General features: G+C 39.1%; 1 protein-coding gene across 1 annotated transcript in view; it reads left to right on the top strand.

The window, feature by feature from the left end:
- Nucleotides 1-6,625: 6,625 nt before the first annotated feature.
- PLPPR4 (phospholipid phosphatase related 4) overlaps nucleotides 6,626-27,105 on the top strand; it is a 31,432-nt gene continuing 10,952 nt past the window's right edge. The window contains exons 1-4 of the mRNA XM_054638584.2: nucleotides 6,626-7,254; nucleotides 20,293-20,478; nucleotides 24,753-24,882; nucleotides 26,570-26,765. Of these exons, the coding sequence (XP_054494559.1) occupies nucleotides 7,177-7,254; nucleotides 20,293-20,478; nucleotides 24,753-24,882; nucleotides 26,570-26,765 (590 nt within the window). The 5' untranslated portion in view covers nucleotides 6,626-7,176. The remainder of the gene's footprint in view (nucleotides 7,255-20,292; nucleotides 20,479-24,752; nucleotides 24,883-26,569; nucleotides 26,766-27,105) is intronic.

Raw genomic sequence — 27,105 nt, 5'->3', positions numbered from 1 at the left:
CATTTCCATTTTTAACAGACTTTTCCACATTTAATTCAGCAATGGTTGATTTTAACAGCCTTCTAAGCACGATCACAAAGAGGCTGAAAGCCACCTGACAGCTCTTCACTCTCACACTACAGAACCAAAGCACAAAACCATTGTATAACCAATTATATTTTTGCCCAAGTGCTAATTTTATAAACAACACTGTTGCTGGGAATATTCAACTATTTTTTATAATCCAGGTATTTCTACTCAGCTTATTCATAAATCAGACTGTTATTCTAAGAATGATAGACTGATTCCTGCACCGTGCTGTTTCTGCATTTATTCAACATTGACTGACAATGACGTTTTCTGCTGCCTGATGATGTTGATTTTTTTCAAGGAAAATGTTATACGAATAATGAAATAAGTATTTCATGGTTTTCTCCTTTCTGTTAGTTCAGTCAGAGTTTTCTGGTGCCATACAGTATAAATATTAATCCTGATATATATTGAGTGCTATTGTGGAATTGTAGTCCTTTTAAGCCGATGTGATTTCGCTCAATTGTCACTTCACTCTAAGACTTCGTAAATACAAAAAACCATATTTATGTGCATATGTACACATAGGGTAGGCTTTTATGCCTTGGTTTTACTAACAGTGAAAATTAGTATTTAATAGTGTGGGGCAGGAGTTTTCTTCAGTTGTGAGGCTACCTCATTTGTGTCCTTGACAACGAACAGCACTATGATTACAGACTTTCAAAATAATTGATGTACTCATAGGGAAGTTAATACTGGACTTCAATATTGTAAAAATAAAAGATTTTTGTCTCTTTGGAGCATCTAAGAGGACTCTGAAAAATACAACTTTTAGTACTGTAGATATTTTTCCGCTACCTCCTATGAAAAAGACCATCTTGTGTTGTTACAATTCACTTGCTAAATTTCCTTCTCAAAGTCATGCATGCTATTCTCAAATTTGCCATTCTCAAGGAATTTGAAACATGCATTTTTCATAAAAAATCACTATTTTGAGAAGGTGTTTATTTAAGCTGAAAAAAACATGACATCAGAGTCTTGGATGTGACAAAACTATGTTGGGAAGCAAATATGTGCAGTGGTTAGAAAGGGATGGACTAATAAATATCAACAGGTTATTCTAGTCCTGAAAATGTCAGACAAGTGTGCCAGTCCTTTTCAGACGTGGTATTTCATATAGACTGCAGGGCAAAGAGAATTTCTACTGGGACTCCAGCATTTCCATTTAGACAAATGGATTCTACTGTTAATTACATGACTGTAGTTTCTTACTCAACCTCTCTCTGCCTGAGCTCATGCACTAAATGGCTGATATCTAATTAGCTGGTGATAACTTGCCCAGATTCAAGCAAAATATTTGTGACAGGTCACTGCACAATAATCCAGATTTGTTTTTTCCTGATATCTACACGAAGCTGCTTTAAAGAGGCATTGATATTCCAGAAATGTGCTGGGATTTTCACATTCTGACATTTTCAAGCCTTCATGTCTGTAACTAAGATCTTAAATAAGATGTGTGCAGGTAAGAATCTACTATTATCAGCATAGAAATAAACACACACTGGCCACAGTCCATAGTGAGCACAGACATCAGCCAGTCACAAGGCAGCTTCAATAAAAAGCCACATAACCACTCATCCTGTTGCTAAATCTCACTTAAGGGGAAGCAGTTCATACAAACCACAGTCCAGCATTACACTTCTGCAGCCACATGCCTTGCAACCCATAACTTGCCTAAGGCCAGAAAGCACAGGCATGTAAGTCTGCAAAATACTATGTAGATGTGTTCATAAATAGTATTTAAAGCCACAGATTCAGAAAAACGATCCTAGCTTGACTCATGCAAAATATGGAAAATTCATTTTTCAAACCAAACACTACAGTGTAAAAGGCAGCAGGAGAGCCAGGAATCATTCAGAGTCATCTGCTACTTTAAAGCTGTGACCTATATCTAGCAGCCAAGGAAAAGACATTAGAAGACAGAGCTTTACAAACAACAGGAGATTATTAGGCATAGCAGAGAAACAATTGCTTGTTGCTATTACAACTTCAAAGCAGAATTTAACTCTCCCATCTCTTTTGTATGTTTTGAACTTGTTCCACTATGAATCTCCCAGTGCTGTCACATGCCATCTATCCAAGAGTGCTATGTGTGCCAACATGGGATCTACAGATGGGTCAAAGAGGAAGATTTTGCCCTAACATGAAAAAGCAAGGAAAAAAAATCCTGCACTTGAAGAAAGCTAATGCAAATGTTGATAATTAAGGGCATGCCCTTGATACCATTCAGCTATTAAATTTTGCTATATCCTGTAATTTTTCCCTTTCATAGCATTTATCAGATTCATATGAAAGGTACCTTGTTTAGATGCTAGAGAAGATGCTGCCATGTTGTCTGGGAGCCAGCAGTATTTTTCCTCCAAATAACAGACTATAGTGAGGTAGTTGCACCAATGATTAGAACGCCTGTTCATCAAATATTCATAAAAATTTATCTATGACCTGAACAATCTTTTAAATGAATGACTAAAACAAGCAATATCCCCTCACTTGCTCAGGGCAGATTTACCTATGGAATATCACCTATGTGAATTCAACACACACAAGAATTTCCCCAAACAGATTTTCCTGAGGGGCTGGGAGTGTGGGGAGGGAAAGAAGAATATATGTACAAACACACACTGCTGCATTTTTGAATTTGGATATGTCAAGCAAAGCAGAACAAAAAACATCTGTCAGTTCCACACAGCAAAGCCCAGCTCCCATATGCCACCGTTTCTCAAGAGAGGATTACTCTTTTAATATGCTGAGTTCACATCATCTATTCTGCATTCAGTGCACCAAAGGAAAAAAAAAATCTATCTATGTAATATAATTTAACCCTGATCCATGCACACCGCCTCAGAAGTGGCCTTTCTGTGGGGAAATTGTGTGGTGACCAGAAGAAAGCAGGTTTCCTTAGGCTACTAAGCAATGGTAACTGTAACTGCAGCTGCTGCTGCAGCCTCTGGCCAAACTTCTGCTTGCTACAAACCCCCAGAGCCACTCTCTGACCAGGTAATCTTCATGGCCATAGACTCACCAGCTCCTCTAAATCTTTGTCTTATTATTTCATACTGCTTTTGCAAGTGGGTTTATTCAGTGATGTAACAGCGGTCCCTGCTTCTGCAGTGTGCTTTCTGTTGCCATGGAAGCAGTGAAACCACAGCCATTGCCCATGTCCAGCACGTACCAAAGCCTGGGAGCAAAGGCAGACTTTGCTGCAGAGGGAAGAGAGGACCTGGACAAAGAGACAATGACCTGCAGTCACATTTAATGCAATGCAACCTTGCCAACACACTGGATTGTACTGGAAAAGAATTTCAAATTGGGTTTCTAATAACTGTGGCAGCTACTGTCTGCCTGAGAAGTGCAAAGAAAGGTGCTTTCCTCACCTAAAGAAGTTTCACCAACAATGCTTCTTTAGGGGGCCAAGGTCTTGGGTCAAACTGAGCTCTAAAAAATCAGCTTGCAGTCACCAGGGACACCTACTGATTGCCAAGTTTTCTTTTTGTTGATGGAAAAATAAATCATTCCCAAATACTCATTCTAGATGAGTCAGAAGAGGCCTATAGTCCACATCTATGAATTTCATCTTTTAGTTCCCCAACTCCTTTAAATGTTTTCACGAACTTGATTGGTTTTGCTGAAGCAAAGCGAAAACAGTTTTATGCTTTATGATAAATGGTCCATGACACTTGTCTGAGTTTGCTTGAAGGTGGGTAGAAAAGCTGTCAGAAATAGTGCAGACTCTGTAAATATGACTATCCAGCACATAGATGCATTCATAAGTCACACATCACCACACTTTCTTGTAAGACTATCATGATCAAAATGGACCGGAGGTGTTTCTGAGTTAGTTACCACCAACACATTTCCTTTAGGAGATCATATGGATGAGACACTCATTGTGGTGGACTGCCCTTGGACAAACACCAGGTGTCTACCAAAGCCTCTCTATCACTCCCCTCCTCAGCCTGAGAGAGGACAGAAAATATGAGAAAAGGCTTATGGGTCAAGACAAGAGCAGAGAGAGATCACTCACTAGTTACTGTCTTGGGCAAAACAGACTAGACTTGGGGAAATGAGTTTAATTCAGTATCAATTTATTAGTAAATTTATTACCAACCCTATTGGCATCTAGGAATCCACTGCTGGCAGCACACCGAGGCTGAAATGGTGAAGTGGAACCTTAGCTGTACCTTGGTTACTTATTCCTGAGAAAGTGATTGTTTTAGCTGAGTCCCAAGTGAGGACCTAAGTAAAAGTCCAGAGAGAAGGGTGGGAACCCTAGACATGTCCATGGTTGCCCATCAGTGTCACCTTTAGATGAGTTCAAGACAGAGACCTGTCCCATGCTGGGATGCAGGCACTGCTGAGCCTTTTCCTCTGTTTGACTAGAATCCCATGTAGCTGCAAGAGTCACTGAGCCAGCTGTGCCAGAGCATGCTGACAGTGGATGTAGCTGTCCAGGTCACAGGTTTCCAGGAGTGCCTGATGCCTCTTTGTGAGGCTGGGGATGACGAACAGATCTTTTGCAGAAGTTGTGCTGTGGGTGAGGAGCTGTGTCACCAGGTGAAGGAGCTATAGGAAGAAGTGGACAGGCTACTCACTATTCAAGTGAATGAGCAAGAGATAGACTGATTATTTTCAGAGACACTACAGTCTCAAGGCTTTTGGGAGTCTTGGACCTCCAGTGGAGTGGAGAAGCAGGTGGACTCAGAACCCTACAGGATAATTAGTCAAAGGAATGTTAGTCAAGGATCTGTTAAAGATGAAGGCTGGAACTGGGTCACTGTGCATATCAGGAGGGAGGCTCATCCTCCTCAGTGTCTGACTGACCAAGAGAAGTGCTCACAGCACCTGACAGAGTTCAAGAAGCATTTGGACAATGCTCTTGGCACATGGTGTGACTCTTGGAGATGGTCCTTTGAAGGGCCAGGAGTTGGTCTTGATGATCCTTGTGGGCCCCTTCCAACTCAACATGTTCTGTGATTCTGTGGCAAGATATGTCACTGACAAAAAGCAACCACTTCAGCTAACTCATATATAACCCCACTCCTAGCTCTATCAGAATCAAACACAGAGGATTAACACAACTCTTCCTGCCCTTACAGCAGTCACACAGCTTGCATGGTGTCCTTCCCATCAGACACATATTTATAGTGAGTTTGTAGAATAGAGGCTGGCTACTACCTTTTGTTTCACTGTACCTATCATAAATGCACTCTTAACAGGCCTTTAGGCAGTCCAATGATAAAATATAACTTATAGGAGGAATTTTTCCAGTTTCTAAAGTTACATCGTAATGTGAGCTTGTTCGTTCATTTTACCAGAGAAGAACCTGACCCTCCTGATTCTCCCAGAATAAAGCAATTTTGTGTGAAACAGGCAGAAAAAGTACTCTTGAATAATTTTTATTATTCAATTAAATTATTATTTTCAAGCCAGATGAATGATTTCACAACAATTGAGGCTGATACAGTAAATGCTATTAAGTGGTATCACTCATTACCCACTCTCCTCAATAATAACATATTTGGCAAGAACAAAATCTTACAACAGCTCCTCAACTCTTGCTGTTTTACTTGGGATAAACCACCAGGAAAGTTAACAAAAGGTGACTACTTCTATTTAAAGGCTAGACTTGTACTGATGGGTATGAACCACTACTGGGCATCCCCACAGCACTCAGTAATTTCCTGGAATTCAGTGCTGATAGACAGGAACAAATCTCCTCTGCTCTCAGATCTTCTGTTCCCAGTAACCCCACCGGCTACCTCCACTACCTAGAGGCCCCTGACCTGCCTTTTACAAGGCTACCAACAATTGCCCTGACTCCTGAGCCAGCGGAAACCCTGTAAGTCCTTCCTAACAGGGTTAAGACAAGAATATGTGTTGGTATGGCAACGTGTACTGCAGCTCTGAAAAGTCTTTTTCAATGATTTGGAGTCAGACTACAGATTTGCCTTCCACACCTGCCTGCAGGCACGAAGTACATTTTTGATTTTACCCTCTCATGAAGCTTGTCTAGTCAGTGCAGAGCATGGATTGGCATATCCACTCTGGATATATGGAAAGAGAACAGCTAGAAAAGGGGCTAATGAGAATCTTCACCTCCATTGCCATAGCAGCCAAAATACTAGCAACCATCTGAACAAAAACAGCAGGTAATTTTCCATTTTCCCTCAAAAGGAAAAAGACGGGAAATAAACAACAACTGCTTGAGTCACACTTCTCTCCTTGTACATTAAAGCTGAACATCATAATGCAGGAATGAGCTTATAGGCACAAGACAACTTTTGCAGACCTTATTAATGTGCTACAAAGAATGTAAATGCTATCTTTCACAGAGCATTCCTGCAGGCCTTATCCAGGGTACCTCTCACTGACATCAACAGGATCTTGCCTGAGAAAAGGCTGCAAACTTTGATCCATAAATAGGATCTTAGCACATTTCACCATGGAAACAATTGCTCGGGTTAATTCTGTTCTCTTCAAGACTGTAGCAGGAACTGCACCAGATACTCGACAGATCAGAGAAATCACATGCCTCAGTATTGCACATGGGGTTGAAGAGCTCAGTTTGGCTCAGTCCCAGTCACACTACTCCCCCTGACTGGCACTAAGACTGAGGTGAGCTGTCATTAACGTCTTGATTTCAAAAAGAGTACACCTGCAAGAAAAGAACATTGGTTGTATAGGAATGCTATTCCCTGGAACGTTCTACTGCTCTGTTTCAGAAAAAATATTTCCCAGAAACAAGATAAACGCCGCAGACTCCTCAAGGAGCATCCCGAACACCCTGATGCCCTCAGGGATCCCGTTCAGGTCTCTCGAACCCGTACGTGTGCGCACTAATCTCCCGCCGCAGCCAGAGCATCCCCGTGGTGCGGGCGCTCCGCCCGGGGCTCCCCTGCCCCGGTCCCCGCCCGGCCGGCGCGAAGGAGTTAAGCTGGCCGGGACCCCCGCCCGCCGAGCCGGCTCCTGACGTCAGCCCCGCGCACGGCGCAGCGCTCGGCACGGCGGCGGCGGCGGCGGCGGAGGAGGAGAGCCGCGGCGGCCGGGCGGCTGCGAGCGGCCGGGGCAGCGCTTGGCCGCGGGGCCGCCGCCCGCAGCCCCGCCAGCATGTCCGCGAAGGAGCGGCAGAAGGGCAAAGTGACCAAGGACAGCGTCACTCTCCTGCCCTGCTTCTACTTCGTGGAGGTGAGTGGCCGCTACGCCGAGCGGGCTGGCCGGGGGCTGGCGGCGGGCGCGGGGAGCGGCGCGGAGCCGATCCGCGGGGAACGCGGTGCGCCCGCGGGGAGCGGGCTCGCCTCGGTGCTCTCTCCGCACCGTCTGATGCAAAACCCTTACGTGATGTCGCCGGAATCAGCATCGAAGCTCCCCATAAGGAGCAGGGATAAATTAATCTCATCTGTGGAGCCTTTTGGAGCAGGAATTATTTCTAAGAATTACTCAGAACATGAAAGGGTTTCTCAAATAAATCGGACTATGTGCACAGGAACCTCTCGGGAGGAAGACATGTTTCAAGAAGGGCTGGCTTCCAGGCAAACGCCGCTCTCATTGCTTTGATAGAATAAAAATCATGTTCATAAGGAAATGCTTAGAAAAATAGAAATGTTCTTAAATTGGTAATCACTGATATATTTTTGCTGACCCCTGAAGTGTATGTTTCCTCTATCAGAGCTTAAAATGTCTGCTTGGATAACAGAACAAGGTTCTCAGCACATCTTCTAGGGCAAAACCTGCTATGGCTGCTCAGCTGGTAGCAGGTGGAGTTGCAGAGACACTGGCTGCTTGGTGTGTCACTTGGAGGCACTTAGCCTCCCTGGAAACTACAGTCACTTAGGTACTTCTGGAAGATCATGTGTAGACACAGTTCAAGCTTAAAGAAACAGTTGTGATGTGGATTTGTTTAACGGCACAGCAGAAAGAGGAAGGTACAAATGTTTTATGGGTTGAGCGAAGTGTTTCATGTGACCCTACTCACAGGGAAGAGAGCCTGAGGCACTTTGAGGTACCTTTGAGGAAACAGATTGTGAAAATAATGTGAAGAACTTAATGGTAAAATGTGATGTAAGTTAACTATACCTGGCATACTTAATATATAAAAATATGAAAATATAAACATAGGGTGAAATATAAAACAAAATGTATTTTCTCTCAAATGCTCTTGAAGAGCTTTGGAGGTTCTCTAGAAGGTAGAAGGGGGTTGGGCTCAGAAGGAATTTTAGGTAACAGTGGTGTGTTTCTGTTCTGTAAGCACCTGGATATGGTCAGCAGCTAACACTAAGCTGCATCAACTGGAAAGCTTAACAGAGTCTGGTTATATGGATGCACCAAGTTCATCCTATCCATGTGATTAGGCCTGCTCAAAAAAAGCCCTTTAATGGAAGGCACTTGCTGTGCCATGTATCTTATATTGGCTTTGCACAGGAGGCAGAGGTCAAGCTTGGAGAAGCCCCTAAGAAAAGGTAAGGGGTTCTTCACTCTGTGCTCTCTTTGCTGCTTTGGGAATCCAGACAGGGAGGGAGGTTGCTGTACCTCAGCCTGAGGAGGACTCTAATGCTGGAAATGGTGTAGAGGTCCTGCAAGACACAACAGAACTTGTGCTGTGCTTTGGCCTGCAGCAAGATGGGATGAAATGCAGAGCAACAGCACAAAGTGTGTGCTTGCTGCTCTTGAGAGTTGCCTTATGTAATACTGATTGCAAACATATACTTTCCCTAGAAGCTCCGTGCAGCTGTTACAGGGAATAAGGTAAAGGATTCTGTGAGCAGCGAAGAACCTATACTGAGCTCTGCTTACAGCTCCCACATGAGGCAGGCAAGTTCTCCACTCAGGTCTAGACTGTTAGGTCCCTCAGCAAGTCATTCCAAGCTTCATTTAAAAACAGGTAGAGATCTTTTCAACACCCAGTTGCTCTGAGGGAGTCAAAGCCTTCAATTAACAGAAAGGTCTCCTAATGAACCTTTAAGACTCCTATGTTATTCAGTCACAGGAGCAGTCAAGAGCCTGTGTGAGCCCTTCCCCACCAGGAGTAATTTCTAATTACTGAACTGCAGACTTACAGCCCTTCTTGAACTGAAAGGTAAAAGCAACACCAAGAGAAAAAACTGACTGCAATACATCCGAACCTAAACATTGATTAGGAAACTTTTTTTGTGATTTATCAGCCATGTCCAATTACATAGCATGAGGATTTGAAACCATTTCCCCCTTTTCAGCTGAGGACTCAAATCACTTGGGTGAAGGGGTAACACCAATTCATGTGATTCTTGAAAGAGCATGTAGCCTGTGTCCCCTGTGAACGCCCACTGGATTTGACACATGCGCACCAATTTTAATCAGACTAATGAGGATGCCTTTCTGAAGCTTTGGAGCACAGCAAATTGCCAGCACTACAGCAGCATCAGGGAAAGGACATGACTTAAAATCTCCTGTTGTGATTGGCTCAAACAGAACTAGATTGAGTTGTACTCCATAAAGAGGGATTTATTCAGAGGTCATTTAATTGCAATGAGAAGTTTGCAAGTGTAAGGGATAGAGGAGTCACCCAGTGTGGTTGATGGACATTACCATGTAATAAGGATTTCCTTTGTAAGCAGGAGGTAAGGTCCTAATGCAATCCAACAACAGCCAACTACTTAGACCCAAAACTTACCTACTTTAAATAAGGCTTTCTGAATTTTAAAGCTTCTACTTTAATAAATGGATGGTAAGAAACAGGCTTTCAACCTCTTGTCTTTGAATGCTGTCAATTCTTTTATGTTTTTTTTTTTTTCTTTTGGCACTCATCCACTTCTATCTTCCCTCTCCTGTTCATAGAAGACAGTGCCTTCCCTCTCTGAATTGCAACAAATAAAAAACCCATAGCCCATTAAGTTTCCATCTTCAAACAAGAAAAGTAGGACTCACTGACATCCACTTTCCAGCAAGACCTATTTAGGAGGTCTAGGCCCAAAGAAAACCACATTTTTTATAAAATACATTTCTAAAAATGTGCTTGTTTTTTTCTTCTTGAATGCTAGACAAAAGCATAGACTTGGAAAAAAAAAGATGTTGAGTTGAAAGTTAAATTTTTTTTCAACATGGTAGGAAAGGGATGTATTCATGTTATACAAGTGAAATACATTTTAAAGAGTGAAATGAGTGAAATAATAAATGTAACAACCAATATAATGCAGGCATGCTGAACTTAGAAACAGAAACACACAAACACAGTTCAGACACTAAGGGGTTTCAACTGTTAAGATCCTTAAGAATGTGTTATGAATGAGATTAACTCCAATAAACAAATGTGGTTAGTGGTAGTGACTATCAAGCTTAGATAAAAATATGATTACACAGAATATAGGCAGGCCAGCTGACCTGGAGAAAAGGAGACTGAGAAAAGGAGAAAAGGAGACTGTGAGACCTCACAGCTGTCTACAGCTTCTTCACAAGGGAAAAGATGAGGGGCAGGTACCAATCTCTCCTCTCTGGTGACAAGCAACAGGACCCAAGAGAATGACAGGAAATTGTGTCAAGGGAGGTTTAGGTTGGATGTTACACAAAGATTCTTCACCCTGAGAGTGGTTGAGCACTGGAACAGCCCCTCAGGGCAGTGGTCACAGCACAAGCCTGACAGAGTTCAAGAAGTGTTTGGACAATGGTGTCAAGCACATGGTGTGACTCTCGGGGATGGTCCTGTGCAGGGCCAGGAGCTGGACTTGAGTGGTCCTTGTGTGTCCCTTCCAACTCATATTCTCTGAACTGATGGATAATTCAAACCAGCAGGTGTTTCCAACAAAAGAGTTAAAACATAAAACTAACATGCTCCTCTTAAGATCAGTAGAGCTATTCTTCATTTACACAGGAAAGGCAAAAGGAGAATCAGGGTAGAGCTTTGAAAGACAGGGAAATGGAAAGAAAATGAAGAGACAGCTTCGAAAAAATGTGTATGGGTCATTCTCTAAACGCATTAGAGGCAAATAAACATTATGAAGTAAATCTCAACACGTTTTCAGTTACATATTATCAAGTTTCATGATTCATAAAATAAAGTAACTTGATGACTTATCCTATGTCTTGTAGGAATATTTTAGAGGTTATTTTAAAGGACTGGTAATAGTTCTGCTTAGAAGAACCTTTGATTAGCACACTCTTGAGAGCTGAATAATTTTAGATTGCCTTTTGCACACTTACCTGAAGGGCATGGTAATCATCACCATCAGGCAGTTAGGCCTCTTTTATTCCTAATTGTGCTTAAAGCATTTTAGGGTTCTGTAGACTGACTCTTCTATGGGTTATCTGAATTTCATTTGCATAGCTGAGAAAGACAAAGAATTCCTTGAAAATTCATAGTCCCTCTGGCCTAGTGGGAATTACTTTTCATGGTAAAAAGTCTACATACCTCTGGGAGATCTTGAAAATGAGTATTCCTGGAATAAGTTTTGGGTTTTGTTAACTGACTTTGTTTTCAGCATATTCAGAGAATATCATTATTGTATTCACTTAGAGAAAAAATATGGATGTCTTGAATTTTAATATCAATCTGAAAAACCTCCAGAGTTACGTAGTTTCCAATCCTGGCAGAGTGGTCACACTTTGGAGTCAGGACAGATAGATTTCTCTCAGTGAAGGAAATAGACTGTCTTTAGTCATGCTGTCCCATTTCAAAAGCTCCTGGTTTAAATTCTGCTCTCATGGAAGTTGCATAAATTTTGCCTTTGACTTCAGTGGCATTACAGCTTCATCCTGTGCCTAATATGTGGAAATGCAAAAGGCCAAGGTGTTGTCAATCTGCATAACTTGATGCATTTATTCTCCAGCTAAATTGTTTTGCTGTAGCACAGCCTTCATCTGCTGGTTGTGTAACTTCCAGGGACTAAAATTGGAGATATTTTAGACACTGTCCCTTGTGCAGTTGAATTTTCTTCCTTATGTTGTCTTCTAGACTTTGTGTTATGAATGCATATGGATACAGCTTCTTTTTCTACATTTTTCAGAGCTCAGCCAGGCCTTAGTCAGTTTGGAAACACTTCTTCCAGTGGTAGAAGACCACTTATTTTCCTTGTTCCCCAAAGGAGTTGGAATTCTCACAAGCAGAAAGCACAAAGATCTGTTATCATTGTAGAACTCCAGGCTGCAGAACTCAGGAGATCATGAGACCCCTTGAAATAAGTGCATGTAGAGAATGGCTGCCAAGTCTCAGTAACAGATGCTTTACTTCCTTTTTTTTTCTAACATACGCTGAGAGAGCTGGGCTTGAAACATCATTTGAAACTCAGTAGCACTTCTTAGTCACATCTGGAATGCTTTTCAGCTGTTCAGCCATGCACAACCCACAATATTTAAATTACAATGACCCACAAGTCATGTATAGGTGTGACTGCAAAAGACAAAAAAAAAAATAAAAATCAGTGGAGTGCAGTGATTGGAATAACAGAGAGAATAGGCTGTAGGAATAAATCTTTCTTCCTAAGAATAGGATGTTTGGATCCAATGTAAAAATTAAACTGTAATGCTGTGCCTTGGAGGCACAGTGTAGTCCTCTCTAGATTGGTTTTCTGTTATACTTAAATTAACTGGAGGTTGCACCCAACAAAGATCCCAAATGGCAGAAGATGAAATTATCCCTTTGCTACTGTCAAAAAAGCATAGTATCTTCCAAACATGTCTTTTTCTTTCAAAAGAGTCAACCATGTGTGAGAGGAGGAGAAGGAGAAATTCACTTAGTTCTCTGCTCATTGAGCTGACCTAGTCATGTGGCTGACTCTCAGAAGATAGATGTCACATGTATTTATAAAGCTGCATTACAGACCAATATCCCCAAAATATTAGGGAGCTATCCAAGACCTGAGGAGGCTGCTATGCATTCAGAGCAGCTATATAATTCATTGGCCAAGTCATCAATGTTGCATTCTCCCTGTCACTTCTGTGCTTGTAGAAAAGTTGTACAGCCTAAACAATACCAGTTTTAGCAGAAGATGCCCATAAAAGAGGAATGAAAAGGGAGATGTCACACCTGTGCCAAGGCTGTCTTTGGGAAACACATGCAAATGCCACAAGGTAGATGTCCCTTCTGGTTTTGGCTATGTGCTTGGGTGCTGTCATCTTATTGCAGGGGTTCCATGCTGTTATCTCCGTATCACAAAAGTTTCACACCTTCTTGGTGTTTCTTGTGGGCAGCTCCTCAGAGCACTGACTCTTTCTTCTTCACAAAGCAGCCACTGACTCCAGTTCCCCTCTCACCCAGCCACCCCACTCTTTTATAGCATCTTCTTCTCATTGCTTACAGCTGTGGCCTGTTAAAGTCAGGCCTGCTCCTAATCTTTGATAATTGGCCCAGCTGCAACTCCTTAGGGGTAAAATTACTTGCTACACTATCTTTATTTTCTTATATTCTATCCTCCTACACTTGGCAAGTGTAGAGTTTGAGTATTTCTCAGTGAAAGAAGGCCTTGCTTCCTTTTCAGTTCAGCAACGTCCTCTTGACCTAATACTTCCAGTAGTAAAAAAAGGCCTGAATATGTTAGAAATTAATGGAGATACATTTTTCCAAATTACTACCTCTTCCAAAAATTTATAATTCTACCATCTGTGATCTTCTTTTATAGTTGTTCAAAATCTATTACTCTGAAGCCAAAGTTAATAAAAGCCAGCATATTGTGGAACCTTAACATGCCCAGGAGCTGAGCTATTACAGACATGGTATCTTGTCTGATGGTCCTGTCACTTAAAAGTTCAGTTTGTAGGGAGTTCAGAAGTGGCTAAACAGCACGGGAGGAAGCCACTGGAGAAGGGCACCTACAGGATTAATTTTTTTTTGTATGTATGGAAATCAGCATGCTTTAGAGAGTACATGCCTTAGAGAGTACAATAAATTGTAGCATTGTGTAGGGACTGGCAGCTTTGTCCCTTAGACATGGGGTTTTTGAAGAAACTTCTAGCTGAAATTTGGTGACAGACCTGAAAACAACCGCCCTTTGTTGAAGTACTGCTGTTCTTGATTTACCATAACATTGCAGCAGAAGCATAAATTTTGTAATCAACAGTATGTGTAATATCCTAAATCTCATTGTATATAGTTATTAATTGATTATAACAATTATTAATTTAATTATAATTGATATAATCAAACAATAATAATTAAGATAAGGAGTCATCAATTATGTTTGAAGTCACACTGAAAAGAAATGCATTACTGGTAGTTTTGTGTTTTAAATTTCTGCCTGAAAATTTACTTTAAACACATATATTTAATAGAATATATATAAATATATAATGTAGAAATTTTGTAAAATATTTATAGATTTATAGACTCCCCAAAAATATTTTTGTTGAACAATTTTTATTTTGTTTGTTTCTCCCTATATAATTGCTGCTTCACATATATTTATAAAAAATATTAAAAAAAAAGCACTTTTAGGGTTACTGTGCATTCAGCATGACTGAGATTTCTGAAATAAATAGAAATTGTATCACTGATATATCAGCTCTGTTTTAGGTCTTACACATACTGAGACTTTTCTTTCAAGATCTGGTAAAAGATAAGGATAATTTGAAATTACATGAAGATAGCTGTTGTATTTCCAAAGCTAGACTGTAATTGACAGTCACAAAACAATTAAGTTAAATTCTAAATCCAATGCTGGAAATATATATAACTTAATTTTCCAAAATGGTAATTATAATAGATTTCAAAGACATCTGGGATTTGAAATTCAACTTTAAGTTGAAATTAAATCAAATAGCATTGTCTACAAGAAGAAAGACCTTTATATCATGTATCTGTACACAATTTCCACAAAAATTAGACAGTGGTGAGGCACAAGTAGTTTAGAGAAAAGACTAATTCCTTCTAGCTTTGGGCCAGCTGAAACTTGCATCCAGAAAAGGGACAAGGAGCAGCAGAAAGTCAAGTTCAGGCAGAAGAGCAAAAAAGCCTTTATACAGACGGAAGCCTTAAATTTCTGAAAAGACAGAATGCCTTCTTTTATAAGCCTGCAACATTTAAGAATTAAGTTTAGAGCATAAAAATAAATTTAAAAAATCTCACTTTTCTGTCAAGCCAGTCCCCTGCTCTATAGGCATCCCATGCTTAGTGCTCTCTCTTCAGAGAGTCATGGGTTCTCAAAAATGAGAAAATGGCAGAATTTGGCTGATGCCATTTCTTAATAGTGACCTATTCTGGAAGGTGTTCATCACAGTAACGAGCTCAGTATTCATCCCTGTCAGGATAAGAGAAACCTCTATCCTCTGTCCATTCTCTTCTCCTGTCCATTTGAATCTTGCAGCAAGGTACCACAGGACAGCAGCCAGGGTGGCTGAAAGCTGCAGTTGCTGTTAGGAGTTGGCTAAGGAACACCTTGTCTCCTCCAACCCACTACAGCCCTCTTTCTTGTCTCATCCATCTGTTGTGTCTTGTCATTTAGACCATGAATTCCTTGGCACAAGGATCGACATTTATGATAAATTTAATAGAATCTTCCACAATGCACAGCCTTGTCATGGGAACTAAACATAGTTATTAATTAGACCATCCTTCTCTGAAAGACTTGGCTGATATTTTTTCATGCTGGGAAACCAGTGGCATTCATTTATCATCTCGTTGAGGCAATCCTGTTTATTTACTTGATTGCTTACAAAGATTCCCAGTTCCCAGAAAACATCAGGAGAAACATCAGGAGGCAGTTCCCATACTCAGGAGCCTGTTGCTTGCTGTGGAGGGATTGCAGAACAAGCTAAGAATCTGAGAAGTTCCTGGCCATCCAAGTCTAAAAATTATTTACAAAATACAAAATATCCAGACAGCATATCAGGCATTCCATAATCCTTTCCTTCAACAGCTGGTCTAGTCATACCCTCTTTAGTTTGCATTTGGCAGATCATGTCTTGACTCTCTGAAAGCTACATCCATGCTGCTTCTCTTTTCTGCCGACCTTTTATACAGGCAACATCACCGTGGGATCTGGGCATAAGTTCATGGTAAGAGAGAACCCCCAGACAGTGCAATTTAGCAAAGCAGAAGTCACATAACTGCAACCTACAAAACAGATTCAGACATCTGAGTACGTGACATTCCATAGCTGAATCCTCACGAAGCCATGAATTTTAAGATGCTATTTTCCTGAAGATAAATAGGGACTTTTTGCTTTGTTAAGTGCTGATGAATATGAGAGTAAAATATAAAACTAGCAGCATACAATTTTAGAGAATTTATAGAAGCCAGGGATTGCCAGGTTCTATCCACTCCAATAGGACTTCCCTACTAAGCCTTGACTGTCCACTCTTCATTCAGATTTCTGTGATAGCTGTCCTGTGGCTCTTGGCCAGAAGGAAGATTTGTTACATGCCCCATCAGTTCAGAGAAGTTGTTGTGCTGCTGAATGCTGCTTTGGTTTGTCCTGCACTATGTAACACAGGAAGTTTTCTCCTTTCAACATCTCTGGGTATTTGCATCCTTGTTGAACTCTTGGGAACAGAGAACATCTTTTCTGATGCTTGGACTATTCCTCACTCAATACAGTAAAAGGTTTTAAAATATTAATAATGTTAATTATTATTAATAGCAAAGTTCTGGGGTTTAATGAAGGCTTTTAACTTAAAGTTTAAGAAAATTGCAAGGAGGGAAAAGACGGAAAACCTCTTTTTAAAAAATAAATAGACTACAAATCAAACTTTTCCAGTAGCTATGCTGATTATCGTTGTGACTTTAAGGCTCTAAGCTGAACAGGGTTTGACCCTTTGGGTTAAACTTTAAATTTACAGGTCTAAATTAAAAGCTAAACAGGCATCTTTTTCCCTTATCCATCCAAGGAAGTAAGAGTATAAAGACTTATTAGTCAGGATTAGTCAAGAATTGACGTTGGGGGTTTTATTATTCTAATTAGGCACAGGAAAATTCCTATTCCATTTTGTAATTAAAACAATACACATTCTACCACCTAATTATATTTGACATTTTCAAGGTGTTGGGCGGCGAAGTCTATAATTACAGAAATGCTGCTGCCTTAAGCAGAACTCTCCATAAATATTCATATATTAAATAGTCAGTTATACTGTTTAGAAGACTTTAGAAACATTTGCCTTTTTCTCTTTATAAATGTGAGACTTGTAGAAGACATATTTTATATTTGTATTATTAAAAAGATGGGAATAAAAATGTTCTTTGGGATATGACATACTGTATATAGCAAATTGACTACAGACTTAATCGTTAGTATTGTAAGCAGTTATGTCTGAGGTTCATAATCCTTTAGAAGTATATATTTTCTTTAGCAGAACAGATAATTACAGTCAGAAATAATACAGGAGTCCTGTACTGAAGTCATAAGACAGTAAAATGCAATTCCTTAAATTTCTTGATTTTTAAATTAATAATAGAGTCACAGCTTACATACAGTATTTTAAAGAAAAAGTTATTCACTACCTTTTATTTTAGTGTTCCACAATAAAATACCACTTCAAATATTGCCTATTTTTGATAGTTGAATACTGCCATTTAAAACAGTTGTCTGTCTAAAAATACTGTGATCCAAGTAGAGTTTGCCTTGTGGCTAAAGCATACAGTATTGTTCAAGGAGAGACTTTCCCTTCCTGATATTGGAGAAATGGAAAAATATTGAAGATGAAACTCTGAATGTAAGGTGTTCCATGAGTGGGCCTTCTCTGTGTTTCTGTTTTGGGAAATTAACCTTCGGGGACATCTTGATAAAAGGGCATAATTTCTCAAAAGAAGGGACAATAGGTATCTGCTTGTTTTGTCCACTTAGCCTACTGAAATAAGTTTGTGTCCGGTTGTAGGGTGCTTTGCCCAATGGGACCTGGACCCTGACTAATTCATTAAGTATGACTTTCAAATAGTTATTAATAGAGGACGTTGCAAATGTTTCAAGAGTTAAATGTAGTGCAAAAGGGAAGTTGAGAGCTCAAATGCTGTGGAGAATTTCAATGTCCTAGCAAGAGCAGCATAGAGTTAGTCCAAGCTCTCTGCACACCAGGACAGGGTACACTGTGGCAGCCTTTGGGTCCAAAAGCCTCTGCCAATCAGCAGGATCTCTGTGCAGGCAGGTGTTGAGAAAAGGGCACCCAGTTCCACAACAATCTAAATTATTCCCAGAGTATGAAGATATCAGGGAAGGCCTATTTCACTCTACACATCTGTGTAATGACTGGAAGCAGACTAGCCCATGCTGACAGATCATGAATGTTTGCATTATGGTCAATCAGGCTGCATTCAGCACAAAGTGAGGATTATATGTATTTTATATATATATATATATATATATATATGTAATATAATACATCCTGCTAAAGAACTGGACTTCTTCCTGTGATGGGCAAGAAGCAGAACTTAATTTAGTGACATTGTGTGTAATTACTCCATACATATATACATATTTCTGTCAGATTATACAATAGTTATATATTATGTATTCACATAATATGTATTACATATTTTGTATGTTATATGCTGTACATAATATGTATGTATGGTATAGTATGTGAGTGCAAATAGGCATGTGGTTGGGTGAGTGCAAATATATATATATATATATACACATACATACATATGCACACTATTTACTGAAGCAAACTTCCTAGATGCCTGGTCTTATTTCTGTAATGCTCACAGCACTTAAGAATGTCCATCCATATTTCTTCCCTTCGTACACAATCACAGCCTCTAAACTATGTGATATTACAAGGCAATCAAGGTGAACACAGATTTAACCAGACAAGCAACATTCTTCACCACCCTCTTCAGATTTTGCTTGTAAACTTTGAAGACAAAATTCACCCTTTTCAAATCAGCAAATCAAAGATAAGCTGTTCTTTTTTTAAAAAACTCTCATATTAAAAGATGTTTCAATTAAATTTAGCTGGAACCCTCCTTCTTTAATCACCCAGAATTACATTTTATGCACAAAGAGCCTGAATTTTATAAGCTCAATGCTTAAAAAACTGAAAATTGCATGTTAATACAAGAAACCATTGTCCCTCTGCCATGTAGAGCAGATTTTATTCATAATTTTCCCCAAATGCACATGGGTCCCATTTTACCTCTGCTTTCATATTGCATTGTAGAATGGGATAAATGATGATGATTTTAAACAATCAGTTGTATTTGTAAATTTGAACTGGAGATTGCAAAAATGATATAATTTAAGTATGCTCAAAATTCTTTTAGGATAATTGTTGTTTCTCCTAATCTCAGGTGCTGTTAACCATAGGTACCTTCATTGCAGGACAGACAGAAGGACTCCTTGCATCTCAGTGGCAGAGCAGGAAGTTGTTTTGATATTGCCTTGTTTGTGAAGGACTCTGGAAAACAATAAACAAAAAGTGTTTCTGAGTGTTTACTAAGGAGGATGCAGAGAATAATCACATCCTGCTGGTCACCTCTGAATGCCTCAACGCCCATCTGCCAGGGCAGCAAGGCTGTTCTCTTTGTTCACTTATAAACCAACAGCTTTAAAATACCTTTTTGCTATATTTTCTGTTAAATTACTTCCTTCCACAGAGATTTAGTGGTTGATCCTGTGCTTTAAGGAGCTCATGGTCAGCAGAGGTGAATTTGGGCTCCAAGAAGGGCCAACTTTGCTCTTAATAAATTAGTGGAAGTAATTGCAAAGGGTTAGATAACTAAAAAGCTAGAAGATAAAAGAATTGTGAACCATAGTCATCAAGGTTCTAAACAGACTGAATCTTGCCAAAGTTAATTGCTTTTTTGGTAGAATTGTGAAATAGATGTGCATTATCACAAATTTAGATTCTAGGGAAGGACTGGATACTGGTTTTCATTAACTATTACTTTGAAACTTAATGCAAAATGGCTTTGATGTAAAGACTGTCATACATGACAGGGAGTTGCTAAAGGACCAAAAAGGGTGATTGATGAACAGCAGAGTGCTGAGGCCCCCACATGGGAGACTGCAGTCCTGATACTTTCCTAAAAAAAAAAAATTAAAGTTTTTCTATTAATGATTCATAGATGAAAAGGCTAAATTATATGTGCTAAAGATTGGGCTGGGTGTTTTGACTAGCTTGGTAGACAGCAGGGTTATTGATATCAACTGAACAGTACCATATCTCCAGAGAATTAATTATTTAGAGATAGTAAAGAGGCATGACAAGGAGCAGTGAGCTATAAACAACAAACATCAAAGAGACTTATTAACAGACTATGTTGTCTTTGCGAAAGCATTGCTATTCCATTTCAAAACAGTAATTTGTTGCTTTCTTCTCTTCTAGTTGCCCATACTTGCATCTTCTGTTGTTAGCCTCTATTTTCTTGAACTTACTGATGTCTTCAAGCCAGTTCACTCTGGATTTAATTGCTATGACAAGAGTCTGAGTATGCCATACATTGAACCTACACAAGAGTCTGTTCCCTTCTTGATGTTGCTTAGTCTGGTTTTTGCTGGACCATCAATTACGGTAAGTTTGAAGTGCTAATGTCACTTAATAAAGATTTTGAACAGAGTTTCAGTTGGGATAAAGAAAATAACTCCTTTGGTTTCAGTTAGGCTGTAGAGTGTGATGCAGGTTAGTTTCCTTAGGATTTTAAATACATGTTTCATTCTTCTGTAACAAAAGGAGATGCACTCCTTATAACATTCCCTGTAGCACTTCATCTACTCTCATTGTCTTGATGGTGGGCTTTAATGTTAAGAAACAGCATCTACAGTTGGATGAGAATAGCTTGAATCATTCTGTTACGCTGTACAAATATTTGAACTTTTACAGACAGGACATCTCCATAATCTCAGATATAGCAAAAATCATCAAAAATGCAAGACTTTTTTTTTTTTTTTGAATGCAAGCCTTTCACAGCCCTGAACTTGCCACTTTTGTTAGAACTAGCTTTATTCAGAGAGAAGGTATATCAATCTTGTCAGTGAACTCAATTACATTTTCCAAAAAAGCACTGAAACACCTCTAAATTATAAGCTAGTCATTAAGAGCAGGCAAAAGTGGGCTGGTTTAATCATTCACCCAAAGGGAGGAGATGATTTCAACAGAACCGAAATATCCTGTCAGAATGAGCAGCTGGGTCAGTATTTTACATAAAAGAAAAGTAGAAATTGTCTTTATATATATATATATTCATTTTGTCTGATTTTAGTAGTTCAGATAGGAGCCTTATTTCTCACACCACTCCTGTCTGGCACATGGAGAGACAAATTCACCTTGAGTGGGTGATTCTCTGCACCTAAAGAACATGATCGACCTTTTGAAAGGATCTCTTCTTCCCCCTGACAGCAATGACTATGCATCTCAGTTAGGCACTTCTCGAAGGCCAGCTGCAAATATAACTGCTTCTAGCTCCTCTTAATTTCCTTAACTTCAATCAGTTAATTCTTTTAATTATACTGTCCAGTTTACAGCTACAAAATCTATAAAATGTGATGCCTGTATAAAAATTATCAAGTGCTGTTCTCTCTTTGCTTTCCAAAATGTTCTTTCTTTATTTGTCTTTTTTTTTTTTAACTGAACAGTTCTTACTGCATTTGATTTCCGTTGCTTTAGAAACCATTTTTGAAGGATTTTGCACAGCCAGCAGGCTAAAAATTGTACATTTAGGAACTGGGAGCTAAGACTCTAAGTGATCCTGGTGCAAATGATTTTTGCACCAAATACTACGATAAAAGCAAAACATTAGGACTGGGGTTTGGCTGGGTTTCTTAAGTGTTTCTGCTGAGAACAAACTGGACTTTTCTGAAACACCTATAGAAGAAATGTATCTAGGCTTACTTGGGCCCCAGTAGGTGGGAAAACCTGGCTTTTACTTGAGAGAGTTTCTGCTAAGCCTAGGTAATATCAAACACCTTAAATCAGGATAAAATATGCCTTTTTCATGATATATTATTTGTTAAGGGCTTTGATTATAATTCAATTCTTTCATCATTGCATGGAATTTTGCAATAGAAAATGTTATTCTTGCTTGAATCATTCTACCAGCAGTATAGAAAATTAATCAGAAGCATAACGTGAAGAACTCAAACCCATACTTGAGCATGCCTATAAAAAAGAAAGTTTGCTAAAGAAAGTAAATCCCAAAGCTTCAAAGTACAACTAGCTAAAAGCTGCAAGCCTTGGAAGATATAGTTCATTTGTATTGGTGTGAGCATGAATGTGGTGCCTGTGTTGGTTACAGGCTGGGCAGCGACAGTGCAAAATACACAACCTCCTTCAGTAGCACCAAAGGCATTGACTCCTTATTATTTGATACAACTTTGGAATTAAGGAACTAGGAGACATTTCTGTCCAATCCTTCCCTTTTCTTTGGAAAAATAAGCCAGTGAAGCTCAGTGTAAATAGATTACAATTATGCCATTGTCATATTTTAGAGTTTAGCATTTTGTAAGTTAGTTTTCATAAATATTTAAATTGATTACACACTTCATAAAACCTGTAAAAGATAGAAAAGAAAGCATGAGCTGTGTGAGGAATTGAGGATCTCCAGTAATGTTGCATATCCTGGCCTCTGTCCACGCTTCAGGAACTTACTGCAGTATGAGACAGAAGCTCAGCAAGACTCAATAAAATACAGGTGTCATTAAGCCACATTTTAAATATTATCAAACAGTATATATATAAGAACAAAAAGGAAAAAAAAGTGTGTGTGGGGAGCAAGACAAGAAAATTCCAGTGTCAATCCCTCTTTAAAACCCTATATAAATATTAGAATAGGATTTTTTTCTGTGGTTTTATTGTTCATATAATACTTTTCCCAAGACTGGAGAACATATATAAATCTACTCACATTAGAGTAATTTTTTATACAAAAAACAAAAATCTAACATTTTATGACTTCTTTTCCCAAGCCACTATTACACATGGCTTGTGTTTGGCTTTGGGGCTTTGCATTTTGGTTTTTCTCTCTGGGCATTTTTTCTCATTATTAGTAAGTAGAAAATGCATTTTAAAAGGTCTGTTCTGTAGCCCTGAAGGGTTACAGAAAATAACTACCTGTATTATTGACATATGTCTTATAGCTTGTGACAGAGATGAAATTTTGTGTATGTATTCAAAAACTGCAGGAGACTTCAGTGTGGAACACCTGGACTTGAAGAAATTATCAAGATAGATATTTTATGTCTGGACCATAGATACACCTGGATTGCAGCATTTCACCTGGATTTCAATTTGCTTCAAAGAACTCTGAGTCTGATTCTCTGATAGATTTTCTCTCTAGTTACTCATTCAGAAATGTTAGGACCAGTTATTTAATCGTATCAGTGAAGGTTCACACTCTTATCAGCCACTGACTAAAAACCTGTTTAGAAGAAACAATGTCCTTTCCAACAGAGATCACTAGGACATCAGATCACATTGATTTGGGAAATGAATTCTCAAGGAGAGAAATTCACTGCTGGCAGTTTCACTCCTGCTGCCCATTCTACTCTGGGAGTTTTTTCCTCTGGAAATGCAAGCCTCTGAATTTTTCTTTACATGGGCCTTGTTGTTTTTTGCTCTATCACACAAGGTAATCCATCTGTCTGGTGTTTTCCCTGTACCAGACCATTCCCTAGAACTTGGCTAAAAACTGTTACAGTTTTTCTGAGTTTTAAGTTTGGAATACTACTGGTTTCTCTGGGAAGCTTCAGCAAAAACTTGATCAAATATAGACAGAAAATAGTGGCCATAGTTTTCAGCTAATTAGAATTCCTTTACCACTGTTTTTTCCATGTCATAGGAGAACCTTCACTACTTTGATCTTCCTGGTCAAGAAATTTCAATTTATTAAAACTTTAGCTAATAAAGAATTAGACTAAGCTTTTCCACTTTATCTGACTTTTCCTAGGGTGGAAGTGTTACTATAGACAAATACCACCAGCAATTACAGCAGATTCAGCATAATTCAGATGCTTTGGCATCTCATTGCATTATAAGCTTTGTGCATTGCATGGATTAATATTCAATGCAGCTGTGGATAGGCAAAGTGACTCTGCTTTTGCTGGTGAGAACTGCCTCATTAATTGCAATATTTCAATCCAACCCTTACTCTGAACTCTGTACAAATCCTGGACAGAATTCAAAATAGTCACACTACTGAAGAAGGAAAGCAATAAAATCTGAGGCTGAAGATGTATAAATGTGTCTGGATTTTCCAGCAAGCAACACCATTTTTTATTTATATTCTTCCTTTTAGAAACTCTTGTCTAGGGTTTTGGTCATAATCTGTTTTGCTTGGTCTGTTGCAAGGGTCCATAAGGACAGAACTTTTTCTGCTGCTGTGGATCAGGTTAAAACCCAAGCCAAATTAAACAAATACAGAAGAACAGGCTGTCACATAATTAGAAGCTGCTCAGGATTGCTAGGCCTGTGGCCAAGACTGAATGCTAAACCACTTCAGGAGCACTAAGATATTGCAGTGGCTCTGGATTATTTTAGAGGCGATATTTTATAATTACTGCTTTTTTATTGTGGAAGCATCAAGTTTCAGCTGTAGATCAAGGCCTGGATACCACTGAGCACTATATACCGTATGCCATTTGCATTTAATTTCAGGGCCATCTTCTTGTCTGCCCTCATTCAGGCTAAGTTGCATTATTTTATGTTTACATATTGATATAAATCTTTTAAGGTTGAGTGCATGTCAGTGGATGACATTGGTTTTGTTACAGTTATATTACAGCCCTTTAAATTCAATCAGGATCTTCTGAGTAAGTGCTGCATTCAATTTAATGGCTCCTTTGTCATTGCAGATAATGATAGGAGAAGGAATTCTCTACTGTTGCCTGTCCAAAAGAAGAAATGGGATTGGAACAGAGGCCAATATTAATGCAGGAGGATGCAACTTCAATTCTTTTCTTAGAAGAGCTGTCAGATTTGTTGGTGGGTTTCAATTGTTACTCCCAAAAAAGAACTTTCCACATACATTCAGTTTTCACCATGCAGGTTTGCTTCTCTGAAACAGCCTTTCAGAACAGTGCAGATCTGTCACTAGGACAGATCTGCTAGAAAACATGGGAAGAAACTCAGGCTGCAACAGAGCAGCCCCATACTCAGTAATGCAGCATCTACGCTTTCCATTTCCCCTTTCCTCTCCTGTACTATTGTCAGTATTTCTAAAAGAGTAATTTTTTTCCTTCCCTGCCCACCTTGATCTGGCTGCTTTTTAATGATCTCAGTGTATAGCTTCCCCTGCCTGTCTTCAGTGCATGATAAGGATTCAACCCACCTGTCACAGTATTCAGCATGACAGTGAAAGCTTGTCAGAAACTCTCAGTAGGTTTGACATTCTTTTTCTGGAATGTGTTTATCTGCCTCTCAAAAAGGGCTAGAATCTGGCAACTTAAATGATGGAGGAACATGTCACATTCTTTCATTTTACTTTAATTGTCATTTATAAAAAACTCCACTTTGAAAGGTAACTGGACTTTGATCCCCTTCTTACAGTTACTTTCCTCTCCCAATGAGTGGCTAAAGAAAAGCTTTCCTCTGTTTCAGAAATCTTTCATTAGAGAAGGCAGCCTAGGCAAAGACAACCAGCAGGACAGCAGACTGAAGACCTGGTAGAACAACTGTTCCCTGGGTTTTGGTAGTCTGGCAAACAGGGAGATAGTGGCAAGTGAGGTTGTGCAATCTATGACCAGTAAAGCTTCATAAGAGCAGCAGTGAGGAAGAAAGCAGAGGCTTTGTGGATTACACCATGTGCAAGGAGGACTGTAAACATACCCCACATCCACTTCTCCTGTTTGGTATCACCAAGGAAACAAAGACACATGAATTTCATCCCAAATTCCCACTCTGATTTTGAAGTTTTTTTTCATATTTTAATGGCTTTAACATTCTTTCAATTTTAGGATGAAAAGTAAATTTATCTCTATGAATAAAAGTAGGGAATTATAGGTAAATCTTTAGGAGAAGAGCAGTTGAAAATGTTCAGTAAAGCAATTACATTACTTCAATTCTCTTGTGAATTATTAATCAGTCTGAAGCATTGATCCCTTCTGAAATAGACTTAAATATTTGGATTAGTGACAAGGACACAATACTCAAGAAACATCAGAGGTGTGAAGGTAGCCAAAGTTATCACCAGCTGATGATTCTGTGGTAGCAAAAAGAGAACAGGTCTTCAGAGCAATGATCTAATGGGCAGTTGTCCATACTCCTAAAAGCCTGTCTTCCAGTGGGAAACTCCATGGACTGGATAAGCACATATGCTCTCCTCAAATAGTTGGCTACTCTTTAGTTATTTCAGAAAAATTCTTTCCAAACTGAAGCAGCTCCAGTGTAGCACTCTTTGATGAAAAGATGTTGGAGGACATCAGGACATTAAAACAAAATTTTAAGTATCAACAGGAAGAAAACAAGCATAAACAATTCTAATTTTTATATTAAAGAATTCAACTTTGCAATAAGCCTTTGTTCTGCATTTAAATTCTCTTATTCTGCATTTAAATTCCCTCAAATCCAATAAAAAAAACCATCAGAGCTCTGTTGAATGTAGTTTGCACTATTAATCAACCTAATTAATGCATATAATATAATTAACAAGCTCTGTTAATTTCTTTCCTAGGTGTTCATGTATTTGGTCTTTGTGCAACTGCTCTTGTTACTGATATTATACAGCTATCAACAGGATATCAGGCCCCATATTTCCTGACTGTTTGCAAGCCTAACTATACATCCTTAAATGTATCTTGCTCAGAGAATTCTTACGTTGTGGAAGATATTTGCTCAGGAGCTGATCTCAATATTATCAACGCTGGAAGGTTGGTTCTATTCTTCAGTGTATACATTTTTAAGTATTCATTTAATTTTTTATTTTCTGTCCCAGTTTCAAGATTTTTTTCCATCTAGTTAAAGTCTCTGATTTAAAGGTGAATGCATAAATGTCTTTTTAGTGATGTTCAATTTTCTCCATAAAGGTATTTGTCTAGCAGTGGGCTTTGGAAGACCTTGTCAGGTTCCAAAGCACAGTCATTAGCAGCTGTTCTGCTCCCTCACAGGAGGCAATTTCCTATAAATTTGTCACTATGTATAGCTTCTACTGCTGTTGGAAGTGGTATAGGAACAGAGTAAGTTCCCTGTAACAGGCAGGGGAAGAAGTCT

This window comes from Agelaius phoeniceus, chromosome 8 (genome assembly GCF_051311805.1).
Source record: "Agelaius phoeniceus isolate bAgePho1 chromosome 8, bAgePho1.hap1, whole genome shotgun sequence".
Lineage (NCBI taxonomy): Eukaryota > Metazoa > Chordata > Aves > Passeriformes > Icteridae > Agelaius > Agelaius phoeniceus.
Note: the sequence above shows the minus strand (reverse complement) of the source record. Positions and strands in the feature narration are given on the sequence as shown.